The 17857-nt window shown below is 37.4% G+C and overlaps 1 protein-coding gene across 1 annotated transcript in view; it reads left to right on the forward strand.

Annotated features, from left to right (window-relative positions):
* Nucleotides 1–5319, forward strand: part of LOC116487934 (potassium voltage-gated channel subfamily KQT member 1-like) — a 318679-nt gene extending 313360 nt beyond the window's left edge. Inside the window, 2 exon segments of the mRNA XM_032185222.1 lie at nucleotides 4716–4777; nucleotides 5281–5319. Of these exon segments, the coding sequence (XP_032041113.1) occupies nucleotides 4716–4777; nucleotides 5281–5319 (101 nt within the window).
* The last annotated feature ends 12538 nt before the right edge of the window (nucleotides 5320–17857 follow it).

Here is a 17857-nt window from a genome sequence, read left to right on the forward strand (position 1 = left end):
TATAAACAATATGGATGTTTCCTCCAGACTGTGTTATTTTTGTATTGATGGCAAGCAAAAGAGAAATGACAATGCAAAGAAAATGAAACCACCAAGGAGAAAAACATGAGAGGAATTTTCCCTTTCCAGCTCCTTTTATTTTCTGTTTATTTTACTCCTATTCAAAGAATCTTAAGGTCTGATTCCAAGCTTGTTGGAATGAATGGGAGTCTTTCCAGCGACCTCAGTGGGTTTTGGATCAGGCTGTTACTGAAACTCTGTTGTCAACTTTGATAATATTATATGAAGTAATTGCAGTGTGTCTGATTTATTCTATAGTATTATTCCCTTTCCAAAGTAAATGATGTCATAAAAGATCCAGAATCTAAATTCACTGAAAGCAATTATTGGAGTGGGGGTGGAGGGGTGGGGGAATATGATTATTTCTCAAGGATAAAAAACACTAAAAGCTGTGTTAAAACAAGGTAAGGGTGCAATAACAGAAAAAATAGCCATGCTGGGTCATGACAGTAATGTCTTCTTGACTAGAAGCAAGGTGCTTTGGGAAATGTAAAAGAAAAAGAAATGTATATGCCTCTAATCTTCCTGTAAGCTTCCAGCCATTTGCAGATCAGAGACTTCCTGACATGGTTCCTGTGTATTTAGTAGTCATAACTGGTTTGTGCTCAACAAGATTGCCTGGTTTCCCCTGAACCTCATGTAAACTTTTAACATCTGTGATATCCTCTGACAAGAAGTTTCATGATTTAACTTACACATACACATATTGTGAGAAATCCTCCTATTTTGCTTGTTATGGTGCTGGTTCTAACAGCTTTATTTGAAACTTCCAATGTGAATTTTAAAACATTAAGAAGATAATGAATAAATTTTCCAAAGAGTTGAATCCTATTTTTCAGGAATTTTCCCAGAAGAATGTATCTTAGCTTCGCTGAAAGCCCATCTCACATTTCCTGATAACACAAACAATTCTGTAAAATGAAATTAAGATTCCTGTAATAGTAAACAAACACCTTAAAAAAAGTATTGGTATAGAAGCAAAGCATGCATTACTAACATTTCTTGAATTAACAAAGCAGAAGCTTCTGTAATGATACTAATAAGAGAAGCGTAATACTTGATCTTCACTACACAATGGAGTTAATTGCTTTTGAGTGACTTTTTTTTTAGACTAGCTATAGCTTTTCAGGGGCAAAAGTGAAGAATAACGCCAAAGTAAAACAAAAGATGCAGTGTTCGGATTCAGAAAAGCAGTTCATCTGAACCTCTTGGATCTACATAAGCAGGTGGAAATCCCTGGAGAAAAAAGATTTCTTGTAAACCTTTGGCAATGCCATTTCTTGCTTTATTTCCCACTTTCAGTAGTCCCAATACTAAACTTCATATCATTTCCTGAGGTTTTGAGATATATTTAAGAATTTGGAATATCCTAGTTGTAACAAGGCTTGAATTCTTCATTTTCTGTTTGGGAAAAAAAAAAAAAAAAAAAAAGGCTTTCAGATAGATACATTTTACAAATGTTGAGTTAGCTTACATCTAGTGGTAGGCACTATAGAAGTAAAACTCATAGAAGACTCTACTCTGTAAAAGTAGAGTAGATCATTTCCAGCTTTTATCATTTTCAGACCATCTGGCTGTAATTCACACTGTCCTAATGTTCCCAGTATTTTTTCAGACCAAAGAAAAAATCTGTTGTCTTAAAAGTTTGATATATTCTGATGAGATAGAACACAGTAATTGAGTGGGGAAAAAAAAAGATTATGCTGCTGTCTCTTATTTGATTTTCTCTTTTGCTGGAATTGCTGGTTTTTTTTTTTGTAAAAGAAACAAAAATTGAATAACCAGCAATATGTCATTTATATCATGTGCTTCCAATTGAAGAAAGAGTTGGGGTTGGCCTTTCTTGTTTTCTCAGCTAGTGTGGACAATATTTAAAAAGCTTTAATTTTTATTTTTTTTTTCTTTTTACAAGAGGCATCTCATATTATCACTAGAAAAATGGATGTAGCATCTTTGTGAAAAAATTAGGAATTAAATACAGGTGGATATTGTTTTGAAAGCCATAGAGTGTGATGTTGAGGAAGGCAAAGGCTTTCAGGGAAAAAATTTATATACTAGCAAAGGTGAGATAATGTATAGGTGACCTAAGAACTGTTCAGTCTCTTGAAGTATAATACTTATTGCTTATACAATACTGTTTTATCTGATGGAAGTCTAAATATACTAAATGATGGTTTTATATTATACCAACCATGTGAAACATGCTTGTTTCAGGATTTATTTTTCTTTATGATTCTGAGCTAAAATTTGTTCACATATATTTTCATCGTGTTATAAATAATCATGACTCCTTTCATGATGACCTTACATGTTCCCTTTCTGTTTGAGCCTTTCACACGTATATGAGCTGTTACTAAAATGTGTAGATGATCTGCTTGTTTTATTGAAGACACACAAAACCAGATAAAACTTAATAATTAAAGTTTTTTGGATTACAAGGCAAAGAACGTAAAAACTAAGATACTTCAGATTTACAATTAGCCATGCTATCTTTTCAATTATGTAAAAGCAAATAATCTAATATAGAAAGTCTAAAGTCATATATCTTGAAAAGACTTGAGAGAGAAAGCATAAACATGAAATAGAAATCAAATGTATTTGAGCAATGTTATCTGAACTTCTGCCTACCCTTCTTACCACAATTCTTTGTACATTGTATACACAACTCATTTACTTTTAGATAAAGATGGTCTTTATTAGAGAAAAAAAGTTTGTAAATTAGAGCTGAATGCTGATTTAAATGGAGGCTAATAAGAAATGGATAAGAGTGCGGGCCTTTTGTGACTTACTTAGCACTGATGCCAATAAAGAGATGGAGAGGAACGCAGCTACATGTGTGTATATCATGCTTTTCACCTCAACTGACGAGAGCCACATGCCACAAAATAGCTTACTTACTGCTTATCTGCTTCCTATTTTCTTGTTTTCTGTTCTACACTGCATTCAAGAATAACTAAGATAAAAAACATTATTAAACTTGGTTGGTTGTTTTGGCATGTCTTGGTGATTATATGAAGGATGTTATTAGAGCTGGTGAGGAATTATTATTAAAAAAGAAAAGTGGGTTTCTTGTTTTATTTTTCTTGCTGTATTATGATTTGTTTGTTTGTATAATATGTGTGTTTATTAGACCTAAACAACAAAAGCACTGCCTACTCACTGCTGTTCAAATTACATCCCAATTTAGAAATCCTTAAACACAGAAGTATAGCCTTTAAAGGATGTGTCTACAGATTTGTTAATTAGAGAGTAGAATAAACTGTTCATTTTTTTTGTTTTAGACAGAAATGAATACATAGGTAAACCTGAGCCTCAACCTTTTTATCTTTTTAGAGGATTCTGTGTTTGTGGACTAATCGGTGATGAACGCTACACATGTATGAGCCAAGCTGTGTCTTTTTTTTTTTTTTTTTTGTCCCTACACAGTGTCCTTGAACAGTCTTTGAATTTTCTCTCTGTATGGTATTTATGGTATTTATGCCTCTACATTTTCTTATGAAGCACTTCTCCCTTCTAATGCCTGTGCAGAGCTGTCAAGGGACAATAGCCTTTTTAATATTCTAGGTGATCTGTAGAGAAGGAAAGCAAGAAGAGTACTCTTGCCAGCATTGCTTTTTGCAAGTTTTCCTCTATGGTATATGTGTACCTTCAGATGAACTTTGGTGCAAATGTATGACTAAAAGTATCACATTAGCAAACATATATGCTGCAAATGGTAAGGCAAGTACCACCCACAGAGGAATGTAAAAATGTGAGTTTCCTGCAAAATGAGCACACATACAGCCTGTCTGCCAGGCTGTATGTGTGCTCATTTTAGATTGTGCTCGTGCCCCATGCAAAATGGGCTGAAATAGCTCTAAAACCCAAGGCTCAACCACTGATAAAATTGGAATGATTTATGGAACAAGCAAAGAGAAATTACTGCAGCCCAATACTGGAATAACAGTTTAGACAAAAATTATATCCAACCTCCATTGACAGATTTCTAAGTTACTTTAGAATTTGTGGTGTGTTTGTTTTGTTTTGTTGTTATGTTTTGTTTTTCTTGTGAATATTTTCTCCTAGCTCAGCATATATACATTTCTGTGCTTTTTTTTCCCCGTGGACTAACACTCCCAAAGTATGTCATTCCTTTGCAATTGGCCATGTAAACACAAAGAATAGAACCCACTTTATACAGCTTTAATTCTTGGCTCCCCATCCCAATATTTGCAGTGTGTAAGTGAAGCAATTTGCATAACTGGCCTTCAATAAGAAGGTCTCACAAAGCCTAGGAGGAGATAAGGATGGAAATGCAATTATTTTCCCAGCATCATCCCTCTGCACTGATGGGATAAGTCTGGCATTCCAGCCACTGAGACCCAAGACAGTGCTCCCTCCTACATCTACAACCTCAACTGAAAATTATATATATTTCTGTGTGTAAAGAAACATTGCACATGTCAAAATGGGGTGTATGCCTAGGGATCATGTCTATTCCACCTAATTTTATGCTTCTATTTGAGATAATTAAAGAAGGAACCAGATCACCTTTACGTTGGTGTCATTCATACTAGTGTAACATTTTGCCAGCTGAAATACCACTAGATGTGATTCATAGTTTGAGTTTACCCTGAATCTAATGATTGTCCCATTTCTATTCTTTTTTTATTTAGAAAAAGGGGTAGACAAAGGATACTATACTGTAGGAGCCAGACTGATTCGGCTAGAGGATAAGGTAAGTGCATGAAAGCCTTTTTTTTTTTTTTTTTTTTTCCTGAGTAATGATATCTGATCTACAGACATGCAAGATAGTATCTTGGCATGATTTACTTTAGAATTACAGGGCACCATAACAAAGAATAATATCCTAATTTTTGTAAGGGAGTTGATGAAGTATCATGTGCATGGTGTTCAGCATTAACTGTTTACCTGCCATGCAGATTTTGTTCTTGATTTTAAAAGGGACCACTTACATGTTGAAGCCAAATCACGTATCTGTAGGTAGATAGTACCATGAACTGATTAGGTGTTTGTTGTACTACAATTAGTGAGTTAAACAGAAAGGCTACTATCAAGAGCCTTTGTAAATGGCAATGGTTGATATCTCAGCAGTCTTGAAGTTCTCTAATGTTTACTGCATTTTTCCCCCGTGCAGTTATCTTTGCAACAGTTCTACCCCTCCCTCCACTGAATTCAGTTATTCTCTCCAAGAAGGTGTTCATCTGTGTTATTAATCAGAATTATACAGAAGTACGCCTAAATGCCAAGGCCCAGTGAAGCTCTATTGTTTTAGGCCTATTGCAAACATCTTCAAGAGTTTTTCTCACTCAAGTGATAACAAAAGCACAAGTTCACTTAAGAGGAGAAATCTATTTTTCTAATACTGTCAGCTCTCTTAAAGGCATGCCTATCCCTTAAAAAATGGTGACTTCATAGTGTGCTTCCTATGGACAGTAGTGACATAGTCACTTTGGTGTGTGATGTGATGTAACTTTTCAAACTGTCGTGGTTCCGCTAGAGTGGGCAGCCGAGCTCCACCACAGCCACTCCCCCACTCCCCCCCCCCCCCCTCAAAGAGGAACGGGGAAAAAATACCATGAAAAGGGCTCCAAGGTTGAAATAAGGACAGGAAGATCATGCAGTAATTATTGTAATGGGCAAAACAGACTCGGCATAGGGAGATAGTAAGATTTATTGCTTATTACTAACAAGCTAGAGAAGTGAGAAACAAAGGAAAGAAACCAAAAGCATCTTCCCCCCCCATCCACCCTCTTCCACCTCCTCCCCCCAAGCGGCACAGGGGAACGGGGGAATGGGGGTTATGGTCAGTCTACAGCGCTTCTTCTCCACCGCTCCTTCTCGGTCACTCTCGTCCCCTGTGCTGTGAGGTCCCTCCCATGGGATGCAGTCCTTGATGAACTGATCCGGCATGGGCTTCCCACAGGCAGCAGCTCTTCCAGAACTGCTCCAGATATGGGTCCGTACCACGGGCTCCATCCCTCAGGAGCAAACTGCTCCAACCTGGGTCCCCCATGGGCAGCAGCTCCTGCCAGGTCACCTGCTCCTGCGAGGTTTCCTCTCCACAGACTACAGGTCCAGCCAGGAATCTGCTCCGGCAGGGGTCTTCCACAGGCGGCAGCCTCCATCGGTGCAGGGCCACCTGCTCCACCGTGGTCTCCTTCATGGGCTGCAGCATGGAACCCTGCTCCACCGTGTACTCCATGGGCCTGCAGGGGGACATCCTACTTCACCATGGTCCTCACCACAGGCCGCAGGGGACTTCTGCTTCAGCGCCTGGAGCACCTCTCCTCCTCCTTCTTCAGTGACCTTGGCGCTTGCGAGGCTGTTCCTCACTCCTCTCACTCTCCCAGCTGCTGTGTCACGCAGCGTTTTTTTCCCTGTCTTAAATATGCTCTCACAGAGGTGCAAAACAACATCACTTAATGGCTCGGCTCTGGTCAGCAGTGGAGCCCTTACCAAACATGGGGCAGCTTCTAGATCCTTCTCACAGAAACCACCCCTATGGTCCCCTGCTACCAAAACCTTGCCATGTAAACCCACTACACAAACAAAAATCCATTTGAATTTAGCATAAGCATTTCCTATTTTTGTCTTCTTATTCAAAACTTATCATGCAAGTTTTATTTTCATGTCTTTCTGGGGAGTAAGGAGAGAAGGAAAGGGGAAGGAAGCCTTTCATTACATAAGAATGTAAGAGTTAGGCTTCTTGCCCCCTCACCCCTCCCTTTCACCCCCCCCCCCCAAAAAAAAAAAAAAAAGAGAGAAATAAAAGCAGTTTCTCCCTCTATCGCGTAACATCTAATGATCATTGTTAGAACGAAATCAGAAAATGTGAGGCTGTGATGTCAAAGGATGGGTTTCCTTTGACTTTTAGCTCTCTTAGTGTCAGGGAATGAGCTTCGCAGGAAAAGACGGTTTATCTAAGGTAACTTTTAAAGTGGATTGGTTCCTTGTGTGGACAGTCTCATTCAAAGTGAAAACGGCTTTCATTCAAATTAGCTCAATTACTTTAAAGGAGATATATGGCTCTTTAACCTCTATATGTTTTGTGAATTCACACCACTAGTTTATTCAGATTTCTTGAATATGCTTGTATAGAGACACCAACAATATGGGTTTGAAAATCTAGCAAATGTAAAAAAAAAAAATAAAATAAAAAAATTACGTTGTGTGAGAAATGTTGCTAGCACTGTAAATACTTAATGGCAGTTTTTTGTGGTCTCCCGACTGCTCCATATTTATGAAGTAAAAAGGTCAGAAAGTTATTAGTGTCTGGCAGTGGCCTGGTTTTAACACAGTATGCTGTGGATTTGATAACTTTTGATTTTAAGGCCTTAATTTTAGTACTGCTGATGTATCAGTGTAAGAAGAGGAATGTTACGAGACATGTCTGTGTACACAGCAGATACTGCAATGAATGATCTCTGTTGCAGGTATCTGCTTATGCTCTGCTCTTACATCTTAAACCTGTAGACCAAACTCTTGATGATTCTAAATACTAAAATATTCATCAATACTGCCTTGATTGTAAATGCTCAGAGATGATGGAGCAACATGGTTTAGCTTTATCATATTAACTGTCTGGCATGTGTTAACCAGTCTGTAGTGGAAATTTACAACAACGTTCTTGGAACAGTCCTGCAAGTTAAAAAATATATATATATATATATTAAAAAAAAAAAAAAAAAAAAAAAAAAAAAAAAACAACACCAAAACACACAAACACACAATGGTGTAGCCAACTTAACATGATTTAAGCATAATCTAAATATAGTTTTTGCAAGCTCAAACCATTCATGTGGGCAAAGCCTAGCAAAGCCTAGCAGGTCTTTTGTCTGAGCAGTTAAACCATAGTGCTTTAACTGACCACATGTTGTATGGGAACTGGTGATTTCTACCTCTTTACTCATTGTTCTGGAGAAAACAAACAGAAGGGAATAAAAATATGTCAAGATATTTTCATAACATGATGCTATGAAGCATATTCAATCATTGCAACTTCCTTTTCATTCTCAAATCAAGCTACAAATGTAAAATAAAACACCAGAAGTCTGATGGAACTCAGTGCCTTTGTTCTTCCAGTACAAATTAGCCTTCTGGTAGGTGCACATGACTTTATTTTTATGTTTCTGCCAAGAAAGTAGACAAAGTGAAAAAAAAGGGCAAACATTTGTTGTGGGGTTTGTTTGTTTTCATGCTTTTTTGTTTTGTTTTTAGTATTAGTAACTTTTTTTGCACATTAGGCTAAAATATATATGTTTACGTAGTGAAAACAAAGTTAAGCATCCCAGATATCTCTATTTTAATAGGACAATAGAAGCAACTGCATCCTGCTGTCAAACTGTTTCCCCTAAACTATTTTCCCAAGTCTCATGGGATCTCTTGCTTTAATAGTTTACTACATAGTAGCTGCTATGTGCCCAAATGTGGAATAATATTGGAGTCAGGAAAGACAAGCTGGGTTTCAACCTCATAGGAAAATAAATGAAGCAAGGGCATGTTTGACATCAGGCTCCAGCTGGTGGTGAAAAATGATCTCCCCCTTGGAACTAGAAAACCTTTGGGATCAGCCTAATCCCTCTGGAGAAATTATTTTAACATTCAGTCACCCAGTACAGTCATGGCGGCCTCCCAGCCAAATGACATATCTGATAACATGACACATTTTTGGACAAAGGCCAGTTGGTGTAGACTGATAAAAAGGCAATACAGATTTCTATGATACAATCTGTATCAATAAGCTATTACTACACTTCTAGCCCAGACTGATCTTTACCACCAGCATTTTCCAGTTCATTTGTTTTTGTTGTTTCTCTGAAAGGGAGTTAGAAAGTAATTCAACCATTCATAGATGTGTGTTTTTTTAGATAAAGCCATATTAATGTTTGGGGTTTTTTATATATAAAAATTTTGAAAAGGAGGGAGAAAGAATTGTGCATTTATGATGGTTAAGATAAACTTTGTTCCCTTTGATTTTTCGTTGCTATTTGAACTAAAATGCTGGATTTGCTGTACAGAAAGCATAGGCACAGGTGTCTGAAGTGGTTACTTAGTGATAGAAAAAAGTTTTGAGGCAAAAATATCTCAAAGGCTCTATGATAACAATCTTACATTCATTTTGCATAAGCAGTGTTGTCTGCACCCTCTCTTTTGTGGCTGTCATGTCTCCATATGTAATTTAAGGTAACGAGGAAGAGGTAAGAACACTAATGTATAGGATGAAGCACCATGCAAGTCCACATAGAGTTGAAATACACTTGTATCACTTCACTTTTAAGTGCTGCAGAGCTGACTGGAAAGGGATGAAATGTATGGTGGCGGTTTCCAGACAATATGTGAAACTTTTTGGCAACATCAATGCTGTGCAAGGCTGTTCCCATTAACAAGGCATGTTGCACAGTGTAAGTTTACCCATAACAGTTTTCAACCTGTTTTTCCCTGAATAGGACATAAAAAACTTACTTTGTTGTGGTCAACATTAATGACCTATTGTGGTTCTTTTCATATAAATGTTGAGATTTTTAGAGAAAGAATGGAGCTTCTTTCCCAACACGTGATATGTGCCATTTGGCCGACCTTTTCCTTAGTTTGATGGCAGGATTTAATTTTAAATTGTGGTATGTAGCTATTGACAGATTCTTTTGAAAAATATTAAGAGGGAGATTGGTTCCAAGATGATGTTCTAGAGTTGGCATTAGTTTCTTTTTAAAATTGTAAACTAATGCTTCTTTATGATGAAATGAGTATTCTTCCTTTTTCTTTTTTTTTCAAAATTAGAATAAAAAATCTTGGTGTGTTGCGTCCAACTGCACGGCAACCTATAAATAAAAACAGGAGAGAAAAGAATCTACAAATGAAAGGTTAGAAGGGACAGCTGTGTTGTCTTTGAAAAAGAAATCTATTAGGTATTTTTATAATTATATGACAGTCTTATTTATGTGGTATTTACAGTTATGATTTATGTCCATATTACCATAACTATTTCCACACTTATAGACAACATGTGATAATGTTGGGAGCCAAAAGCAACCATTTGGTAGCATTTAATAAAATGCAGAAACACTAAGAGAAAACAGGGCAGTAAAACAGAACCCTTGTGAGCTTTATCCATCTGGATAATGTGAGCCAGAACAAAAGTGTTGTCCAATGTAAACAAACGTAGAGGTTGGATTGTGGTGGTAAACTCTTTATAAATTTAAAAACTCATTTTAAAGTTGGGAGCTAAAAATGATGGTGTCAGAGAAGAGTGGTATTTCCCTATCATCTTCTTCCTCCAGGATAACAGAGAGATGGATGCTAGTGAATCTGACTCCTGCTGTGATTACATCAAGAGTCATGAAGTAGTAAATTATTTATTATGACCGTGCCTGCAAGTACCACTCTAGTGAAAGCTGTGTCAGAATTTCCATTATAAACCTGTAATTTGTGGGTGGGTTGATCGGCATAACTGAACTGCATTAAAAAAGGGGAGGTCAGGAGAATGAAAATTGTTACTCGAGTCACAAAATGTGCAGGATACATTTTTGAAGTTTCAAGAATATGTCTGAATTAAACCCAATAAATGCCTTTGCTAAGAAAAACATATTTTGGCACTAAGGTGTTTGTGGGTTATTTGCCCCCAGTTGCTTAAACATTGAGTCATTTTGTAATATAAAGCTTTACAGAAGGCTTTTTGCAAATGGGTATTATGTGGGTTTTCTTAGCTACTAAAACAGGCTGATAATTCTTAAAAGTAGGCATCTGAGATGCATTGTTATTCCTTGTTGTAAACAGGAAAAGTGTTTCTCATCCTGACCCTTTATTATTTGCAAATATGCATGGACAGTGTTGATTTTTGTGGTATATCTCCTCAGCACAAATAGAGGGAGAGGGGGAGTGTCAAAATTTAACATGTCTAATGTGATTGAAGTTACTTGTAGATCTCTCATGAAAGAGTATTGTACATATTCTTGGAGCACGTTCTGTCCAAGGAGATGGACAGGAGGTTCACAATGAGAGATGTTGTGAATATGTAGTTGGGATAGGGTGCTAGTAAACACAAAGTACAATCTCATTTATTCAGTGCAGTCAAGTACAAATCCATCAATTCTGCACCTTGCCCATGAAGTCATTGGGTTTTTTTATTTTGAAGTTATTGCCTAACAAAAATATAAAATAAAATAAAATAAAATAAATAAAATAAAATAAAATAAAATAAAATAAAATAAAATAAAATAAAATAAAAACACCCTAAAAGTAATCTAATTGCAGCTGAAGCTTCAAGGCAAATTGTGCCAGTGAAGATACTTAGGATTTGCTCAGGTGTAAATTACAGCAAATTTCTTAAGTGGCATTAAACAGGATTCCCTCTCATGTTCTCACATCCTGCTCAACAGTAGTGAAATGACAGAGATGAGGTGAAAGCAGAAATGGGACTCAAATAGTTCAGAATTATTCTGAGTGAAATTATATTTTTCATCTGTTATGTCTAAGAAGATCTTTCTTGTACGCTGGGGATTTAAGGAACCATAGATCTGAAGTTGTGCTTGTGTTCTAGTACTGAAGCATCAAGACACTTTTTTAGTCTGAAGATCAAGTAATGCTGATTTAACAGCTTAGATCTTAGCTGCACAGCTTTTCTACTTGCTAGATGACTTCTTAATGCAGAGAGGAGACTATGGCAGCCTGGACTTCTTTTGACCATTTGCTTGTTTTACATTTGAGATAAACCATGTTTAACAAAGAAGGAGAAGGAAGGGCCAGTTTTGAACTGCCTGGTTGTAATGGTAATATCTAAAGGATCAGAAAAAAATAATATCTGACTCTGAAATACCTTCCAGGCAAAAGGAAAGAACAGAGATAGATCATGTATCCTGAAGCATATCTGAACGAATCCTGCCTGTGTTCTTCCCTTATGGTTCTTATTACGAAGCCTACTTTACTTATTATAAATGGTACTTGGTAGCACCCTCCTATTATTAAGGTTGTACACCACTTTCCATTATAAAACGCTTTTTTTTAGTTGCTTACATCTTTGCCAAACTTGAGCCATCTGGGCTGGAATTTTCCAAGGCAGATGTCTGCCTCAGGCTGAGTTTTTTTTGGAAAATTTATATATGAGTGTGGGTCATCCTTTCTATATCACAGTAACCTGACCCACTGTAAAGATTCTCCCAAAAGTAAACATAAAAACGTTGATGGAAAACACTTGAGCCTCTTCTAAATTTGAGCAAGAAAATTGGACAGAAATGGAACATTATCTGCCAGTCTTGAGACCCAGAGGCCTGATCCAAAAAATAGTGAACTCAGCAGGAGGCTTTCACATGGATCAGGCCCTGATTTTTAACGGGTGAGGGAGCAAAGAGTTTCACATAGTGAACATTTGCCAGGATGCAATTCACCACCATAAATCAAATGTTAAATAATTCTGAAGCCCAATAAACGAGCATGCAGATGGCAGTGTCTGCTCCCCAGTGATTGCACTGACTGTTGATTAGGATCCAGCTTGAATAGTTCAATCTCATTTATAGCAGTCCCAAGAATTGTTGTGATTAGGCAATTGGTACATTCTCATTGCTTTTCTGCTCTCTTGGCTGGATCTGCTCTAGTGGAACCAAAACCACCCAGCAAACTCTGCCCATGACATCCTGGAGCATGCTGGGGCAGGGAGAGTCAGGGGCTCATGTTCACATGCTGCATAGCAGCCTGAAGTCAGTTTGCAGGTACCTTACATTTAATAACAAACAAAGAGAGTTGCTCATGGAAGATGTACTCTATACTAAGTCTCCTTCATGAAAACATGCAGATTAACTGTGAATACTGAGATAGAAACAGAAAAAGTGATTTAGGGCTGCTGGTAAATAATGAAGCCTTAGGGGAATGGAATCTTTCACTGGCTATTACCATGCTGGAAGTCTAATCCACATTGATGTGCCTGGGCTGTTTAACCTGCAGGGAACCTGACTGCCAAAACTGCTTATAGCCACTTCTGCTAGTTCAGTTGAGGATGCCTTCCGCTGAAGCTGTGATTAATGCAGCTGAGGTTCAAGAGTCCACCCAGGTGCAGCCCACACTTGTCTTAGTTGACATGAAATTATTAATTCAAATTGGCTTGATATTCTAGGGAAAAAAAAAAATAATCATACTTGCAGGAATTAATATCAGATGATGGAGCCTTCAGTTATTAAAAGTTGCCTCTTGCATTATGCAGATAGCAAAGGGGAGCAGAGTTTCAAGGCTGTATTCAGACTGAATAGCCTGATCTACAACCCTGTTCTGACTTGTGCCTTACAGGGAGTACATTGCTAGAATCGAAGCAAACCATTCTTCCCCCAGTTTGATGAAGGAGCAATATGAAATGCTGTCTTGATTGTATAAAGGGAACTGAAACCTTCAAAATATAATCATCAGTTTTTAATCAAAATTGAGAAAGGGTCATAAACTTCAAGCTGTTATCTTCTTGTAATTTCTGAGAAAACAGGTTCTTGAGTAAAGGACAGTTTTTTTGCTAATCCCCCAGATCCTAGCAGAAATGATTGCAGTGTGTTTGGCTCTTCTCAGGTGCTGGAGAGTCTGGCCACAAAGGTATAGGAAACAAAGCTCTGTTAGTTCTGCTTGCGAGGCAACAAAACAATTTATTTGCTCATGGCAGGTGAGAAATTTTATTTTTACCTTAAGAATATTCTGGAGATCTTATTTATTTATTATAAAAACTCAAGTCCTCCCACAGTGAGCTTTGAGTTGGAATTCCAAAGAATGTCAGACATCACATCAATTATAAGAATTTTTATTTCCACCTTTCTATATGCGTAAAGGTTATTCCAAATCAGCTTAAAGTTCTAAGTGGTAGGTCATCCTAGATCCCAAAACAAATATTGCATTGAAAGCAAAATATGAAAACTAAGTATTTTGACATTTTTCTATCATCTTCAACTAACAAAATAAATAAATTTATCAAACCAATCTTTTCTTATGAAGATTTTTTTAATTGCTATTTTCTGATTAAAATAAATTTTATTTAAACAATTTTAATGGGCACCAATTGTTGCCAGTGTTAAATTACTTAATTTTGAAGGCTATTTTCAAATATAGGTATGTAGCTGTCCTTAGCTGTTTATGGCTGTATGCTGCAAATGCTGCCCTACGGACAAGTTGAGAGTTTTATACTGGAACATTTGGAACACTTCTCCACCTGAAAATGACAATTTGTTTCCAGTGGAACATTTTTTGAAAAAGTGTCACATTCCGTGGAAATGTACTTTAAATCATAGACTGAAAGCAAGGATTTCCAGTTTTCCACTTCAAGGGAACATTTGAAAATCAGAATTGGGTTGAAATACTCTGTTGTTTTTTTTGATTTCCCCCCCCCCCCCCCCCCCCCATAGGATCATTGCAGTTGAACTGTTTTTTGTTGTTGTTGTTGTTTGTTTTCTAATTCATTTGTTAAATATTGTTATTATTTTATTCTTTCAGATTGAAAGAGTACAATTCTTCATGAAAACAAAGTAATTTTTTCTATAGAAAAAATACTAATTTTCCTCTAGTCCTCCTTACTTCAGCATTGCTGTGATTATTTCACTTACCACAGTTTTCAGCTTAGTAATTTAAAAGTAATTTTTTAATACGATTTGAATGTCATATACAATATTTATTCTAATAATTCCTCTTAATTAAGGAAAATACACTGGGAAAAAAATGTGATTCAAGTGATTACCAGACTAGCAGTCAGATTCATGTTTCATGCAGGAACTGCAATGCTGAGTCAGAGAAAACATCTGGTTAGCCCTGGAGCCATTCTCTCACTGTTGATCACCAGTATCAGATACGAAGGGGTGGACTAGAAGAACAGATTGAGCCTGAATTGCTAGAAGCAGTCTTTGGGTGTTTGAATGGATTATATATAATACACAGTACAAACAATACTGCTGTATGAGGCACTTTACAGCATGACAGTTTTGTAAGAGTCCAAAACAAACCAAAGCAATAATATGTACTGGAGTACTGGGGTGACCTGCCCTGACAAGCTGGCTGTGTCTATGGATGAAAATATTCACCCGTCTTAATAGTAAATTCTTAAAAAGGCCTTCAGTTAAGATTTATGAGGTAAGGGAAGAAGAGAGAGAAAGTCAAGAAACTGAGAAGCTCTTTCTCCCTATACTTACTGCCACTTTGTTACTTGCAACACATAGTTTTACATTTTATATAGCAGCAAAGTAGTGAGCAAATCAGTAATACATACTTATTTCTGTAAAAAAATCCCTTTTCCTACTAGTAAATAATGTTGGTAAATGGCATTCATATTCTTCCTGTTTAGAAGCTTGGTTTTGATTTCAGTGCTGTGTTCTGGCAGGTTTTAGTAAAACACATGTTAGCCAATGTGTCTGGTACATGCTGCAGCCTTTCATGACCAGGAGGAGAGAACTGGGTTACAAGTCTGAGAGGTTAGTTTGAGTGGAGTACCTCAGATCTCTCTGATCACATAGGTACTTTCTTAGTTTATCACAAGCTTGATCCTCGCATGCATTATTGTGCAATACCAAAATACAATTTAATAATATTAAATTGCTAGGTGTTTTTTCTAGTGATTTATTTATGGTCTTGTAATTGAAGAACAATGGCCTTTTGATTATCAGCAAGTGTTTTTCTTCAGGTTAATGTCTCTGAGTGGAATCAATATGATATTGAACAGACTGAATTTAATTCAGTCAGTGAATAGATGGAAAGGAAGGAAACAGGGTCTGGTGGCTCATGTGCTGAGCTCCAGCTTCAGAAAGCCGGGGTCTTCTGCCAGAGAATCTCAGCACAAATGCAAAAAAAAAGGCATAGTCTTCCCGTCTATAAACCAATACTTTGTTACTTCACTCAGTATAAGGTACTCAAATACTATGGTACAAGGAGTTATATAAATACACTATCTAGATTCATATCACACATCATTTACAGGTCTTCCTCAGACTCAGATAATGACTTCTTAAGAGTCCAATGCCCTTCTGTGGACTTAACATTCCCGAACATGTCTGCTTCAGTCTCTATTTGAACGTAAAATACCTCTCTCTCCCCATGAAGTAACCTACCCACAGCTGCATCTGCAATTCTCAACAGTTGGCATTCTCAATTCTGAAATGTTGTGGTGCCATAAGATTACTCGGGATCACAGGACGATTCAGGTTGGAGGGGACCTCAGAAGGTGGTTTAGTCACTGCAGCACCCCATTGCTTCTACTCTGGGTATAACATACTTCTCTAGTAGTAACATGTAGCACTTATACAAAGAAATAATCTTGCAAAATGTGCTGTCAGTATTCGTTCATGCAGAATGGATGTTGTGAAGTACTGGACTGGCAGATCTGTGTTTCAGAGACCTGCAGCCAACAGCTGAATTGTGTGTATGGAACATGGCAGTTGCTTGGGCCTTGTGATTTTAAAAACCTGATGAGTAGAAGTACTGAAATTCTGTGATATTTTCTCTTCTGAAAAAATGCTGACAGAAACAGAAGTCTATAACTGATAAAATGGGCCATTTTTTTTCAGTTTTTCAGGAAGTGAAGGATACAGCAATGGCATGTAAAGCGAGTTTAACATGTATGGAAAGTGGCCAAAATACTGTCATTCAAAATGCAGGCTAGTGCAGGGCCCGGTTGTCTGCTGCCAGGTCTGGTTAAATGTCTGCTCAGATTTCCATTTGAATCTGAGATATAGCTCATATAGCTTTGCTGTCTCTTCAAGATTAGAAAGTGTAGTCTACCAGCTCAGTGGTAGTATCCTAAGTCTCCTACTACTACGTTTGTTTCTGAAAGCTGCAGTATCTGGAGATGTGTAATTATGTGCACACTCTTAAAATTGCTAGTTTTTAGCTCTCACTGTGGAGATACACATAAAAAGCAAGAACCCTGAAGCCTCAAAAATCGAAAGATAAATAGGATGAATATCACATATATAGTCTTTATGTAAAATATCAGTTTTTTAAAGAGTCTAGTTATCAGACACTGGTAAGTATTACTACAGACTGCCCAAGGGACACAGAAAAGACATCTGAAAGGCAAAGTAAATGTTCAAAAATAGAACACTCTGGCCTGTTTGCAACCATAAGTGCACTGCCAGCTGCTTTCAGTTAGAATGTTTAGCATTAAGTGCAGGTATCTTCCAAGCAGCAGGCACTGCCATGAGGACAGTACCCTAGGAGGCAGCAGAAGCCCATGTTCTCTCTCAGAAACTCAAAACACACAAACCTTTGAATTTCCTACTCTGCAGAACTTACATATCTGGAGGGTTACTAAAGCCACAATGAGCAAGTCATCTTGCTTGTCAAAGGCTGCACCGGTAACCTGTGAAAGACTAGACCTATCCATCTACAGCAAGACTGGGTGCCATGCAAAAAACATTCACATCTTTGTGCAGTGCTCAGTTTGCCTAGGTATTTGACAGATAGAAGGAATAGCCATTGTCTCTGTGCAGGTTTCAAAAAATCTGTAAAATCTGAAGGAGGATGGTCCTTCGTGAGTACCCAGGAACTGAAGAATTGGCAGTCTCTCACCAGCACCAGCACACATGCTTTAAATTAATCTGGGCAAGTCACTTAGAAACCATTTTTGTGGGGCAGAAGAACTATATCTAAAGAGTCACCATAAAACATAATTTATGATTACTTTAGGAATGGGATAGCCATCTTCAGAATTGCATGCCTAGATAGCCAATACCATAGTAATACCCTGAGGATTTGCATTTCTGGGACCCCCTTAGTTCTGACCTGTTTGTGCCCCATAGTGACTACAGGTGTGCGGTATAGAGGAAGGCTGGAAGATGAGATCTGTCCAAGA

Source organism: Aythya fuligula, chromosome 1, assembly GCF_009819795.1.
Source record: "Aythya fuligula isolate bAytFul2 chromosome 1, bAytFul2.pri, whole genome shotgun sequence".
Classification (NCBI taxonomy): Eukaryota; Metazoa; Chordata; class Aves; order Anseriformes; family Anatidae; genus Aythya; species Aythya fuligula.